The 12670-nt window shown below is 37.6% G+C and overlaps 1 protein-coding gene and 1 long non-coding RNA gene across 3 annotated transcripts; one reads left to right on the forward strand and one right to left on the reverse strand.

The window, feature by feature from the left end:
• The first annotated feature begins 2932 nt into the window (after positions 1-2932).
• LOC308400805 (uncharacterized protein) lies at positions 2933-6987 on the forward strand. 2 transcript variants are annotated; one of them, XM_080888786.1, is made up of 11 exons: positions 2933-3288; positions 3388-3478; positions 3620-3708; positions 3828-3916; positions 4011-4062; positions 4902-4999; positions 5101-5237; positions 5321-5386; positions 5574-5620; positions 5786-5934; positions 6653-6987. In XM_080888786.1, exons 1-11 carry the CDS (start codon positions 3206-3208, stop codon positions 6973-6975), a joined length of 1224 nt encoding a protein of 407 aa, XP_080744912.1. In that variant the 5' UTR covers positions 2933-3205; the 3' UTR covers positions 6976-6987. The 2 variants fall into 2 exon arrangements, with proteins under 2 accessions (XP_080744912.1, XP_080744911.1); XM_080888785.1 differs by having other exon boundaries at positions 2935-3288; positions 3789-3916.
• On the reverse strand, positions 6988-8850 carry LOC308400806. The gene is made up of 3 exons (XR_013972416.1): positions 8672-8850; positions 8201-8308; positions 6988-7637 (listed from the first exon to the last, which is right to left on the reverse strand). It is a non-coding gene; the product is annotated as an uncharacterized lncRNA (long non-coding RNA).
• Between the last annotated feature and the right edge of the window lie 3820 nt (positions 8851-12670).

Genomic DNA, 12670 nt, shown 5'->3' on the forward strand with positions numbered 1-12670 from the left:
GTGCGTGTGTGTGTGCGCGCGCCTCATCTCATCACAGCACACAGTCTGATTTGTGTATTCAACCTTACAGTTTAAATAAGCACAGAGTACGTATGCCACCTTTCAAGTATTTGATCAAATTCCAATATATCTAAGTTGAGCAGAGTTATGGCCCGCTACCCAAAGAAAATACACTGATAAACTGTGTTTCAGCTTGAAGCATTAACACGAAAGTTAAACCAGGAGAGAAAGGGAAGGAGAGAGAGAGGCATGGCAGCTGTAATGAGGGGAATTACTGATTGGCCTCTGCTTATTTGTTTTTGTGGGTTATTTTCTTGCTGTAGCTGAATGTTTACTGCCATGACTCAAGCTGCTTTTATTGTTTTACCTCAAATGACCACCGAAAACACGAAGACATGCACAAATTGTTGACTGAACCTAGTATGTATAACAAAAGCATCTAGCATCCTGATTTGAAGAGTGTTTATAGAGCGTGACCTTGCAGGCCTCGTTCTCATCTCTATCCAAATGCGGTTACACCTCTCTCCCTGCTGCCAGAATCTGTCTCCTTCTGTCTACTTCGCTCCTTGCCACAGCTGGCGTACAAACTCTTAAAAAAAACCATCTAAATTAAAAATCTCTGCCCTGACCAATGTTATTACAATCTTTAACATGCCAGTAAACATTGATGAAGGAGAGCAGTAATGTGACCTGCATGTGGATTTATACAGCCCTGTGAAGGCTGGCTGGCTGCTGGGTGGGTGGGTTGTTGGTGCAACACAGGCCCTCTGATCTCTCTCTCTCTCTCTCCCTCTCTCTCTCTCTCTCTCTCTTTCTAACAAACCCTTTCATTTCCTTTCGGGAAAATCTGTTCTTCATAATATCACACACACAGACCTGGAGTGGGAAAGTGGGAAGACGCCAAGGAGAAGCAAAGGGAGTCAAATTTAGGAAAATGTCCAGACAAAAAAAGACTTGATTCCTACCATATTTCCAGTCCATGTGGACATGGCTGACTTCCAGTGAGGGGGACTGACTGTGTGTGCTGGTCAAAGATATAATTGAAAGTTCGCTCTGACTGTTGACGGAGCAATGCCAAACAGTCCAGGCAAAGATGGGATTATGCACACAGAAGCTGCACTACGGTGTACATTTTAGGACATCGTCAGGTATCAGACAAAAAATTGTCAGGTGTCAGTTGTCAAAAAAAAAAAAAGTCAGGTATCAGAAAAAAAATTGTCAGGTGTCAGTTGTCAAAAAAAAAATTGTCAGGTATCAGACAAAAAATTGTCAGGTGTCAGTTGTCAAAAAAAAAATTGTCAGGTATCAGAAAAAAAATTGTCAGGTGTCAGAAAAAAAATTGTCAGGTGTCAGTTGTCAAAAAAAAAAAAAGTCAGGTATCAGAAAAAAAATTGTCAGGTGTCAGAAAAAAAAATTGTCAGGTGTCAGAAAAAAAATTGTCAGGTGTCAGTTGTCAAAAAAAAAAAAAAAGTCAGGTATCAGAAAAAAAATTGTCAGGTGTCAGAAAAAAAAATGTCAGGTATCAGAAAAAAAATTGTCAGGTGTCAGACAAAAAAGTTGTCAGGTGTCAGAAAAAAAAATTGTCAGGTGTCAGACAAAAAAATTGTCAGGTGTCAGTTGTCAAAAAAAAAAAAGTCAGGTATCAGAAAAAAAATTGTCAGGTGTCAGTTGTCAAAAAAAAAAAAAGTCAGGTATCAGAAAAAAAATTGTCAGGTGTCAGTTGTCAAAAAAAAAAAAGTCAGGTATCAGAAAAAAACTTGTCAGGTGTCAGAAAAAAAAATGTCAGGTATCAGAAAAAAAATTGTCAGGTGTCAGACAAAAAAGTTGTCAGGTGTCAGAAAAAAAATTGTCAGGTGTCAGAAAAAAAATTGTCAGGTGTCAGAAAAAAAATTGTCAGGTGTCAGTTGTCAAAAAAAAAAAAAGTCAGGTATCAGAAAAAAAATTGTCAGGTGTCAGAAAAAAAAATGTCAGGTATCAGAAAAAAAATTGTCAGGTGTCAGACAAAAAAGTTGTCAGGTGTCAGAAAAAAAATTGTCAGGTGTCAGAAAAAAAATTGTCAGGTGTCAGAAAAAAAATTGTCAGGTGTCAGTTGTCAAAAAAAAAAAAAGTCAGGTATCAGAAAAAAAATTGTCAGGTGTCAGAAAAAAAAATGTCAGGTATCAGAAAAAAAATTGTCAGGTGTCAGAAAAAAACTTGTCAGGTGTCAGAAAAAAACTTGTCAGGTGTCAGACAAAAAAGTTGTCAGGTGTCAGAAAAAAAATTGTCAGGTGTCAGACAAAAAAGTTGTCAGGTGTCAGACAAAAAATTGTCAGGTGTCAGTTGTCAAAAAAAAAATTGTCAGGTATCAGAACACAAGGTACCAGAGAGAAAATCTTCCTGCAGGTGGCGCTGCTGTCATGTCCCACCCGAATTGATTTCCAAATATGTCATCAACGTGTGACCGTGGGAGAGCGTAAGGTCATTGACCTCACCGGAGTTTTACCGTGGTTCAGGCTCCTAACGACACAAGGTAAGTTTAACTTTTTCTCCCTTTTGTTCATATTTTTGCCACAGTTGTGTTATATTAAGTTGCAGTTATGTTGTGAAAGTTACATATCAGAGACGGAAAGCCAGTTTTGTACGAAACCAAATCAGTACTATTTTTGTCTGGCTAATTCATTCTAGCTAGCGACAGTGGTGAAACGTGATTCAAATTTAAACTGTTCAGTAATTGTTTTGTATACATTTCAGCAAATGGACAAGCTGAAAGCTCACGAGCAGCCTCCATCCTTTCTGTCGCTCTTTTTCTTTATTTCTCTTTTCTATATTGCTACTGTCGGGATATTTTTTGATCCCGATATGTTTTTTTCTGTTGTTGTTTTTAGACTTTGCTGCAATATGTCATCTGACGATGATGAAAGGGGTATCCGACTCTGGCTGGTTCCCATGACTGTACCAAAAATACTTTTTTTTTTTTTATTAAAAAAAGAGCATTAAAAATAAATGACTAAAGTACAACTTATTTATTAACTACTGTTCACCTCTTTCATATCAAAGAAGTGTATTTTTTGCTACACATGTTTTATTTGTGGGCACTGAATAGACGATGCTTTTAGTGTAATTGCCACATAAAAAGATTTAGTACTTTACTGGTTAATTACTTATGTTCAGTGTAAGAGGTGGGTGATCAATTAGACTGTTGTTGTTACACTTAACCTTTCAAGATATGATGATAATAACATTGTTCAACAAAGGCTTAAAACAAAAGGAAATCAGCTGTGCACTGAATTCATATGGGCATAAAATAAGGTAAGTCTGCATTTCAACAGTTTCCGTGACAACTCTCTAAAATGACAAAACATGCAGTTTGCATTTAATATAATGTAAGTCTGTGTTGTCTTTTAACAGTGAGAGGCATCTGAGACGAGTTTTAAAACTTCTAGGGTTGAAGCGAAGATGCCCCCAACGACCTTTTACTGAAATCCACAAAGCTGTGGAGGTAAGCGTTAAAACATCAGTGCAAAAAATATATATTTTCCTGAAGTCTGTGTCATGAGCTATTGTAGAAACAATAAATGTTATTTTCTGTAGTGATTTAAAAAAACAACAACATTCAATTGTCTGTTTGTTTGTTTTTTAGAGTGAGATGAAACAGTGGTCTCCTGAACAAGGAATCAGGGCAATGGTAAAGCGGGTAAGGGATGTCAGAGGAGTGCGGCCTTGTTACAGGTTGGTTAAATAATGTGTATATGATCAAGTGTTCTCTTGTTTTACTGTTGAGCTCAGAGTAAAATCTATTGTTACTGTAGAGACGATGTTGCTAATATAATGAGGTATATGGATGCAAGTGGTCTTCAGAGGAGATCTCCTGGAAAGAAGAAAATTCCCCGTCGGAATTACATCAGCCGTGGTCCAAATGACACACGGCACATTGATGGTATTTATTTTATCTTTTCAATTAACCTTCCAAACATGTTTTGATGGTACTTCTGTTGAAACAAATTGTAATTATTATTTGTTGTTTCATATAGGCAATGATAAACTGAAGTTCTTTGGAATGTGGATACATTTGGGGATTGATGGGTAGGTTTGAATATGGCATTCGCTACTTAATTTATTATATTCAGTGATAGTACAAAGTTGCTTCAAGATAAGGATGTGCGGTAAACTGAGGTGTTATCTCTCCTGAGTAGTCTAGGGCAGGGATGGGCAAGTCCAGGCCTCGAGGGCCGGTGTCCTGCAGGTTTTAGATGTGTCCTTGATCCACAGCTGATTCAAATGGCTAAATTACCCTCACAACATGTTTTGTAGTTCTCCAGAGGCCTGGTAATGAACTAATCATTTTATTCAAGTGTGTTTACCCAGGGTGATATCTAAAACATGCAGGACACTGGCCCTCGAGGTCTGGATTTGGCCAAGCCTGGTCTAAGGGACCAAGATAAAGTATGAATAGTGAAGGAGGATTCAAGATGGCGGTTTTTAAAAGGCTTATTTCCTGCTAGTCTTAAAGTTCCATTTCAGACTGGCAGTTAATTTCAGGGAGGGCCAAGACCAACACAACAAACAAAACATCCCTGATATAAAGTAAACAGAATTTAACTCCAAAGAAAATAAAATGTACAATTTACGATAACCTACCTAACCAACACATAAACAGGAGAATACAAGGGATTACAAAACAAAAGGCAGCTCTCCCCTCGCGTCAGTCTGAACACAGTCAAGAGTCACATTCAATTCCAAAGGCATGTAAGCCTACACAACTATGGCAGTCAAAATGGCCGGAGGAACCAGAAACAACGCCTAGACATAATACAATGGAAAACCAGCATACTCTTGGGGAATGTAACAAAAACCAAACATAGTGCCAAAACATGATTAAATCATATGTACAAGTGGCCACTTTTCTGTTTCTTTCTTTTCAGATTTTCCAGGAAGGTTCTATGGCTAAAGGTGGGCACATCCAACCGCAAGCAAAACTTTGTGGCCAGATACTTCTTTGAGGCTGTTCAAGAACAGGGTGGTATGCAATATACTAAAAAATGGGGGGTTAAAAAAGATTACATTTTGTTAATAAATTTATTTTTTCATCATTCACTAATTATCTTCAGTTTGTGTCTTTAGGCTGTCCTCAAATGATTCGGGGGGACAGAGGAAAGGAGAACCTTGTTGTGGGTCAAATGCAGATGGCATTTCACATGCGAGATCTTGGGAATCAGGCATGGAGGTGCTTCAGAATGGGGACATCAGTGCACAACCAGGTATGTCTTTAAGCTGGTAAATGACTATTTCTAAAGTAACAACCTGACAACAAAACTGATAATGTCATGTTTCTGTTGTTTAGAGAGCTGAATGTTTCAACAGTATTTTAAAGCGGACATGGATTAAGAAATGGCTGACAACATTTGAGGTAAAGCAAATCTTTCACCTGTAAAACCTATTAACAAAGAGTAGCCATCCAAATTTCGTTAAACATACGATGGATTAGTTTATCTGAAAACACAAGGCCAGAATCTGTGTTTATGTACATCTGTACCTTTTCACTAATGAAATTCTCACCTTCACAACTTATGTCTTTTTCAAAACAACATGCGTAGGCCATGATGGAGTCTGGGATCCTTGAACTGGACAATCCTGTGCACATGTAAGTCAATATTTTTAGACATGAAAAATAATCAAGCAGCAGTATGAAAGTATGTGGTCTAGGAATGCCTTTGTTTTTTGAGTACTGATTAAAATTTAGCTTTTACTTATTCTACCTCAAAGAAGCAGATGAACATATTAATTTTTTAATTCTCCTTTTTCATAGCAACTGCTTGCAGTACTCACACTTGCCACTGCTTCAAAGAGACTTAAAAACGGAGCAAACAGTTTGGAACACCCATGACATCCGCAAGCAACGCAATGCACCTGGTCCATTTGGGAAACCCGACCTTCTGTTTACCTCACCACCTCCTGGTATGTCATTTGAAAGCCTGTGGGGTTTTATTTTTTTGTTTGTTTTTTAACTTTCATTAGTTTACTTTTACTTTGATATAGCACTCTTCACAGGATAAAAACCACAAAGTGGCTTCACAATAATATAAAACAGATAAACATAAAACAGCACAATCGAACATACAGAATAAATGCAATCAAGGAAACGTAATGATGGAGGCAGAGCATTCCATGACCTGGGAGCCACCGCTTTGGAAGATCTCTTGCCTCTGGTCTTCTGGTGGGACTACTAACAGCCATTGATTAGATGATCACAGGCTGGGAGAGGGAGCGTGGGGTTCTATAAGATCAGAAATTAAGGCAGGAGCTTCACGATTCGGAGCATTGAAAGTCATTACTAAAATTTTAAAATGAATTTTCTAAAATATACTGGAAGCCAGTGTAATGAGCGTAAAACTGTTATAATGTGCTTTCTCTTTTGTGTCTTCCGAAGAAGCCTACTTGTAGTACAATAAGAGATTTCTGAATTTCTACTGTCAATACTAAAATGGCTTCATATTGACACCTTTAACTAAAAATTTATCTAAATGTTTGAGTGATATTTCCATCTTTAAGTTTCTGTAATAACATCTGTAAACACTGACTGCTTCTTATACAGGTTCTAGAACAGCTTTGTCATTATTCATTTATTTTTAACATTCAAAGTGAACATCTTTTCAATATTGTCTTTCATTCGCAGGATATGGCAATGTGCTGCACATTGTTGACCCAGACCTTTTAGACTATGCCAAGCAATTAATCTGTGAGAGGGAAGAGCCTTCACTGGTAGCAAACCAGGAATTCAGAGACATGTGCCAGAACATTTTAGAAAACAGCCAGTTTCCCTGCACACCTGATGGTTGCCTTGCTGCATACCTCATGCTAGTCCAAGAGCTCACAACTGCCATGAACAGAAATGCAGTTCCTACACTTTCTACGTTTGCCGAGGCAAATGACATATACATCTTTCTGAAGAGAGAGAGGATGGAAGGTGCACCAGTAAACATTTCCAATGACCAATAAAATCATACAACAGTGTTTGTTAACATTTATTTATCCTTGTTTAAAATCAACAGGTAATTTGAAAACTGTCTGACCAACAAAATGTACAATAAAATGTTGAAATACAATTGACAAGGTGCCATCTTTCATAATGATTCAGTGTTTCATTTACCACAACTTTTGTTAACAATAATGTAGAACATAATTCACATTGAAAGACTTTTGAACTGCAGACTGTAGCAACATTACCACTTGTAGCCATATCAGCTCGTAAGATCAAGGCCTGACTTGAGAAACTTAACAACATCAGATGCGGAAGGCCTTGAGTCTGGGTCATAGCTCACCAAACCACCAAGAAAACTGTTTTTGTCACTGAGATGTGATAGGGCATGTGGTGGGGTTTTGGTGGCCATTAGTGCAGCCAGTTCTCTTTGTTTTTTAACCATCCACGGAGTGGAACCCGTCAGGATCTCCAGATATGTGGCTCCGAGGGACCACATGTCTGTCTGGAACGAGGCCTCTTCAAACATGAGTATGCATTCAGGGGCCATGTAAAAATATGTGCCACCAGCTGGACCAGTAGCCTGGGCAGTGAACTTACTCCCTTGACGAAGCATCACAGTGTCTCTTATGTCTGCCATGCCCCAGTCTGTCAGGACTGCCTTCTTAGAAGGGTGGTGAACCTATAAGGTATACATATGAGAACTTACCAGGTTGTCTAAAATTTCACAAATGTTATCAAAAATGTCATTCCAAAGACCACAGCTCATAATTGGGGAAAAAAAAAACCCTCAAAGCTTTTAGCACCCAGATCACCCAATCACTGCAGATTTATTCTGAGATTGTTTATTATACCCAACATTAAAATTAACAGATTGGTTAATGATCCAACCCGGTTTTATAGTCCTGTGCATTTTTTAATCCCGATTCCACTTAAGCAAGTGGTACAGACTAATAAAATAATAGAAACTTTCAGTTTGTAAAGCCTAAACTTACAACATGTTTGGGAATTTTGTAGGTGTGCAAGAACCAACATATTAAAGAAAAATTGGACTATTAAAGAAACAATGTAAGGCTTCTTACTTTAAAAAAAAAATCCTTTATATGAATATGCCAGAAAAGTTTCTCATTGTTCAAATGTAGTGTTTAATAGACTGAAGAGAATAAAGTTAAATAAATAATATACTATTTTTATTTTGATCTTCAAAAACAAAGTGGAGAAAAAGAAAAATACAATATGGCTTACCATGACATTTGCTGGCTTTATATCCTGGTGAATGATTCTCTGTGCATGGATGTACTCTACTGCCATGGATAAGTCCAGTGATATGAAACCGGCATCATCCCCTTCAAGCTATCAAGACAATATATAATATTAATAAAACAATGCATAGCCAGGTGTGACAATCTAACATGTCTACCACTGGAAATGTATTACTTCAAATAGGATTAGTATTCAAATGCAACTGCTCATAAGCTTTCAGCTTGTCCATTTGCTGAACTGTATACAAAACAATTACTGAACAGTTTAAATTTGAATCACGTTTCACCACTGTCGCTAGCTAGAATGAATTAGCCAGACAAAAATAGTACTGATTTGGTTTCGTACAAAACTGGCTTTCCGTCTCTGATATGTAACTTTCACAACATAACTGCAACTTAATATAACACAACTGTGGCAAAAATATGAACAAAAGGGAGAAAAAGTTAAACTTACCTTGTGTCGTTAGGAGCCTGAACCACGGTAAAACTCCGGTGAGGTCAATGACCTTACGCTCTCCCACGGTCACACGTTGATGACATATTTGGAAATCAATTCGGGTGGGACATGACAACAGCGCCACCTGCAGGAAGATTTTCTCTCTGGTACCTTGTGTTCTGACACCTGACAACTTTTTTTCTGACACCTGACAATTTTTTTTCTGACACCTGACAACTTTTTTTCTGACACCTGACAACTTTTTTTCTGATACCTGACTTTTTTTTTCTGACACCTGACAATTTTTTTTCTGACACCTGACAACTTTTTTTCTGACACCTGACAATTTTTTTTCTGACACCTGACAACTTTTTTCTGATACCTGACTTTTTTTTTTTTTGACAACTGACACCTGACAACTTTTTTTCTGACACCTGACAACTTTTTTTCTGACACCTGACAACTTTTTTTCTGATACCTGACTTTTTTTTTTTTTTGACAACTGACACCTGACAATTTTTTGTCTGATACCTGACTTTTTTTTTTTTTGACAACTGACACCTGACAATTTTTTTTTCTGACACCTGACAACTTTTTTTCTGACACCTGACAATTTTTTTTTCTGACACCTGACAACTTTTTTTCTGACACCTGACAATTTTTTTTCTGATACCTGACTTTTTTTTTTTGACAACTGACACCTGACAATTTTTTGTCTGATACCTGACTTTTTTTTTCTGACACCTGACAACTTTTTTTCTGACACCTGACAATTTTTTTTCTGACACCTGACAACTTTTTTTCTGACACCTGACAACTTTTTTTCTGACACCTGACAACTTTTTTTCTGATACCTGACTTTTTTTTTTTTTGACAACTGACACCTGACAATTTTTTGTCTGATACCTGACTTTTTTTTTTTTGACAACTGACACCTGACAATTTTTTGTCTGATACCTGACTTTTTTTTTTGACAACTGACACCTGACAATTTTTTTTCTGACACCTGACAACTTTTTTTCTGACACCTGACAACTTTTTTTCTGACACCTGACAACTTTTTTTCTGATACCTGACTTTTTTTTTTTTTTGACAACTGACACCTGACAATTTTTTGTCTGATACCTGACTTTTTTTTTTTTTGACAACTGACACCTGACAATTTTTTTTTCTGACACCTGACAACTTTTTTTCTGACACCTGACAATTTTTTTTCTGATACCTGACTTTTTTTTTTTGACAACTGACACCTGACAATTTTTTGTCTGATACCTGACTTTTTTTTTTTGACAACTGACACCTGACAATTTTTTTTCTGACACCTGACAATTTTTTTTCTGATACCTGACGATGTCCTAAAATGTACACCGTACTGCAGGGTATGGATGAGCTCTGTCCTGCACCGCCACAACCACAAGACGTGCAGTGAAAAAATGCTGAATATTTGACATAAAATGGACTTATGACTTATTGTCATTTCGCCATGGTACTGTGGTATTTTTAAATTATGAGAAATTATCCAATATGTGCCTAAAAAGTTAGACACGTGTATTTTCCCATTATATCATTATTACAGAATTAGGGATACATGTTCCTGTGGATCAGCTGATCAGGATCAGTGGAAAGTACTGCTGGCTTGTTGCTTGCCTTTTCCTATCTGCAAAAAACATTGTCTATTTTTTCAGTTGTGTGAAAAAGAACTAAAAGAATTTAATTTTTTTACATTAAAGTTTTTTTTATTTATTTTCCTGCTCAAAAAGGGAGACTAAATAAAAAATGATTAGTACCTGGTTTTGAACAGATGTCCACGCAACATCTTCTCCGTGTACGCAGACTAGTATTACCAGAGCCTGTTTTTATTTAAATAAAAAAACAAAAAACAAAACAAGGAGCACTTTTAACCTGCGTACAGTTTTGTACATCTAAATTTCATTTTGTCTGCGCCTAGTGAATTTAGCATATTGGGCTCTTAGAATTGTCGCCTGTCTGTCTGCGATGTCAGCATCATAACTCAGGAATGCTGTTGTTTGTATTAGAATTCAACTAGTTCAGTAGGATTAAGGGTGCACTCAAATGCATGAGGTTGCAACTTTGCAATGTCACTGAGGTGAAGTTTTTTTTCTTCTTGTTTTTTTTTTATCCAGAAACTTTTTTGTAAGCAATTCTTAAACACAAATTTTCTCTTGCTAGAAACTCTTAATGAGGACATCCAAGTGTCACGGTAATGTCTGTGATGTTGGTTCAGCCTTCATTTTCCACCATCCAATCCACCCAATAAACATAGGTCCAGTATTCCTTTCCCCTATAGCTCTGGGGTTTTTAGTAACTCATTTTTTGTATCTACAGTTTGGTACAGAGCTGGTTGCGTACCGGAGGTTTATTCAGTGTATAACGACAAACTGTGATACTGAAGAACAACAACATCTGTGAGGTCAAACCAAATCAGTAAACATCAAAAGAGTTGCGGAGACTTGAGTCTTATGATAGCATTTTGGGGGGTCTAGCCACCACAAACAGCTCCTTTGACATGACACTTTGGTCCTTTGGTTCATTAGTTATTTGAAAATATCTTTAAACAAATATGAAGTGCTGTAGGGGGAAAGACTCATGAGCAGAATGTATCCGCTGAAAGAAGGAGGCAGGATTAATGATAAAATGAATGACAAGTCTTGTAATGGCGGGAGGCAGTAGAAATTCAGTATAGAGACCAACATTCAGCTTGACCCTCACTGATCTCTGCTGTCTATAGCACTCAGAGCTGAAGAAAGCTGATTCACTTTCAAAAAACACATCACTTGTCAAAAGCAGCCGTCAGACACTAAGGCAGGAAGGCACTTCAATTAGAAGATACAAAAGTAAGCCCCCTATCCTGGATGTGACGTTTCTGTTGATCTGGCATTTTTCCCCAAAAAGAGCACAGAGACAAAAGAGGCTAAAAGAAACAACATAAGAGGAGGAAAGGGAGACATGGGGATAAAAGAACATGCTAGGAAGGGTTTTCTTCATTTTTTTAACCCATTACTTACAGCATTCATACACTGCAACACACAAAACAAGATATTCTCGCACACTCTCCCAACTCTTGACATTCTGACACATGGTCAGCATTTTATGTATTTTAACACATGGGGTTTTACACAATTTAGTGTTGCTAGAGCTTATTCTGCAAGGTGAAACCGGCCACAAAAAGTATATGGTCCTACACCAGTTGCTGCTGCTGCCTCTAGTTTGTATGGAAGGCTCCAACTTATCTGCAAAAACTTGCCAACTACGTGAAAACGTGAAGTCATGAAAGTGCGACACAAACCTAAAACTTAGACCAATTACCCTCAATGTAAATATGGCATTTATTTTGAAAAATATTGTGTACAACTTTTATTTTGAAGAAAAATCTTCTCCATTTCCAGTTTGTGTCACAATTTTTCAAGTTTCACTACCGCTCAGTCAGTAGTTAGAAAGTGTTTGCAGATAAGTCTCCATCTTACATACAAACTACAGGCTACTTTAGCATTCTGCTAGACACCAAAGGAATCACAAGATAGCACTACCCTCTTTCACCTAGTGACAGCCAGCACTTCCTGAAAACACCAACCAGGGAATACACATTTTTCCCTTGTCCTGGTGGTTGGCAGGTGGTTGCCAACTAGTCTCTAGGCCAGTGTAACTGGGGCATGATTTCATGGTTTATTGTACACTCTTTTCACAAGGCTAACCACCGCTCCATTCGCAGCACTTGTCTCGGTTTCCTGCCACTCTGTTGCACCCTGCGACAGAGACTACACCACGAGAGCACATTTGGCTACAATACCTTGGCATCTATCTACTATGAAGAACCTTTTGAAGTCTGTCACATAGCACATTAAAATATGACACTGTATACGAGTTTAGTGTGTTAAAATGTGAGACTAATGAGTCCTAACCAAGCGTAACCATATGAGAGGCTGGAAGTGAGAATGGATTACTGCAGCACTTAGCACACTCTTCCATTTTCATGCTAGTTCATGCTGGGTGAATATA

This window comes from Rhamphochromis sp. 'chilingali' (assembly GCF_963969265.1).
Source record: "Rhamphochromis sp. 'chilingali' genome assembly, chromosome: 8".
NCBI classification, from domain to species: Eukaryota; Metazoa; Chordata; class Actinopteri; order Cichliformes; family Cichlidae; genus Rhamphochromis; species Rhamphochromis sp. 'chilingali'.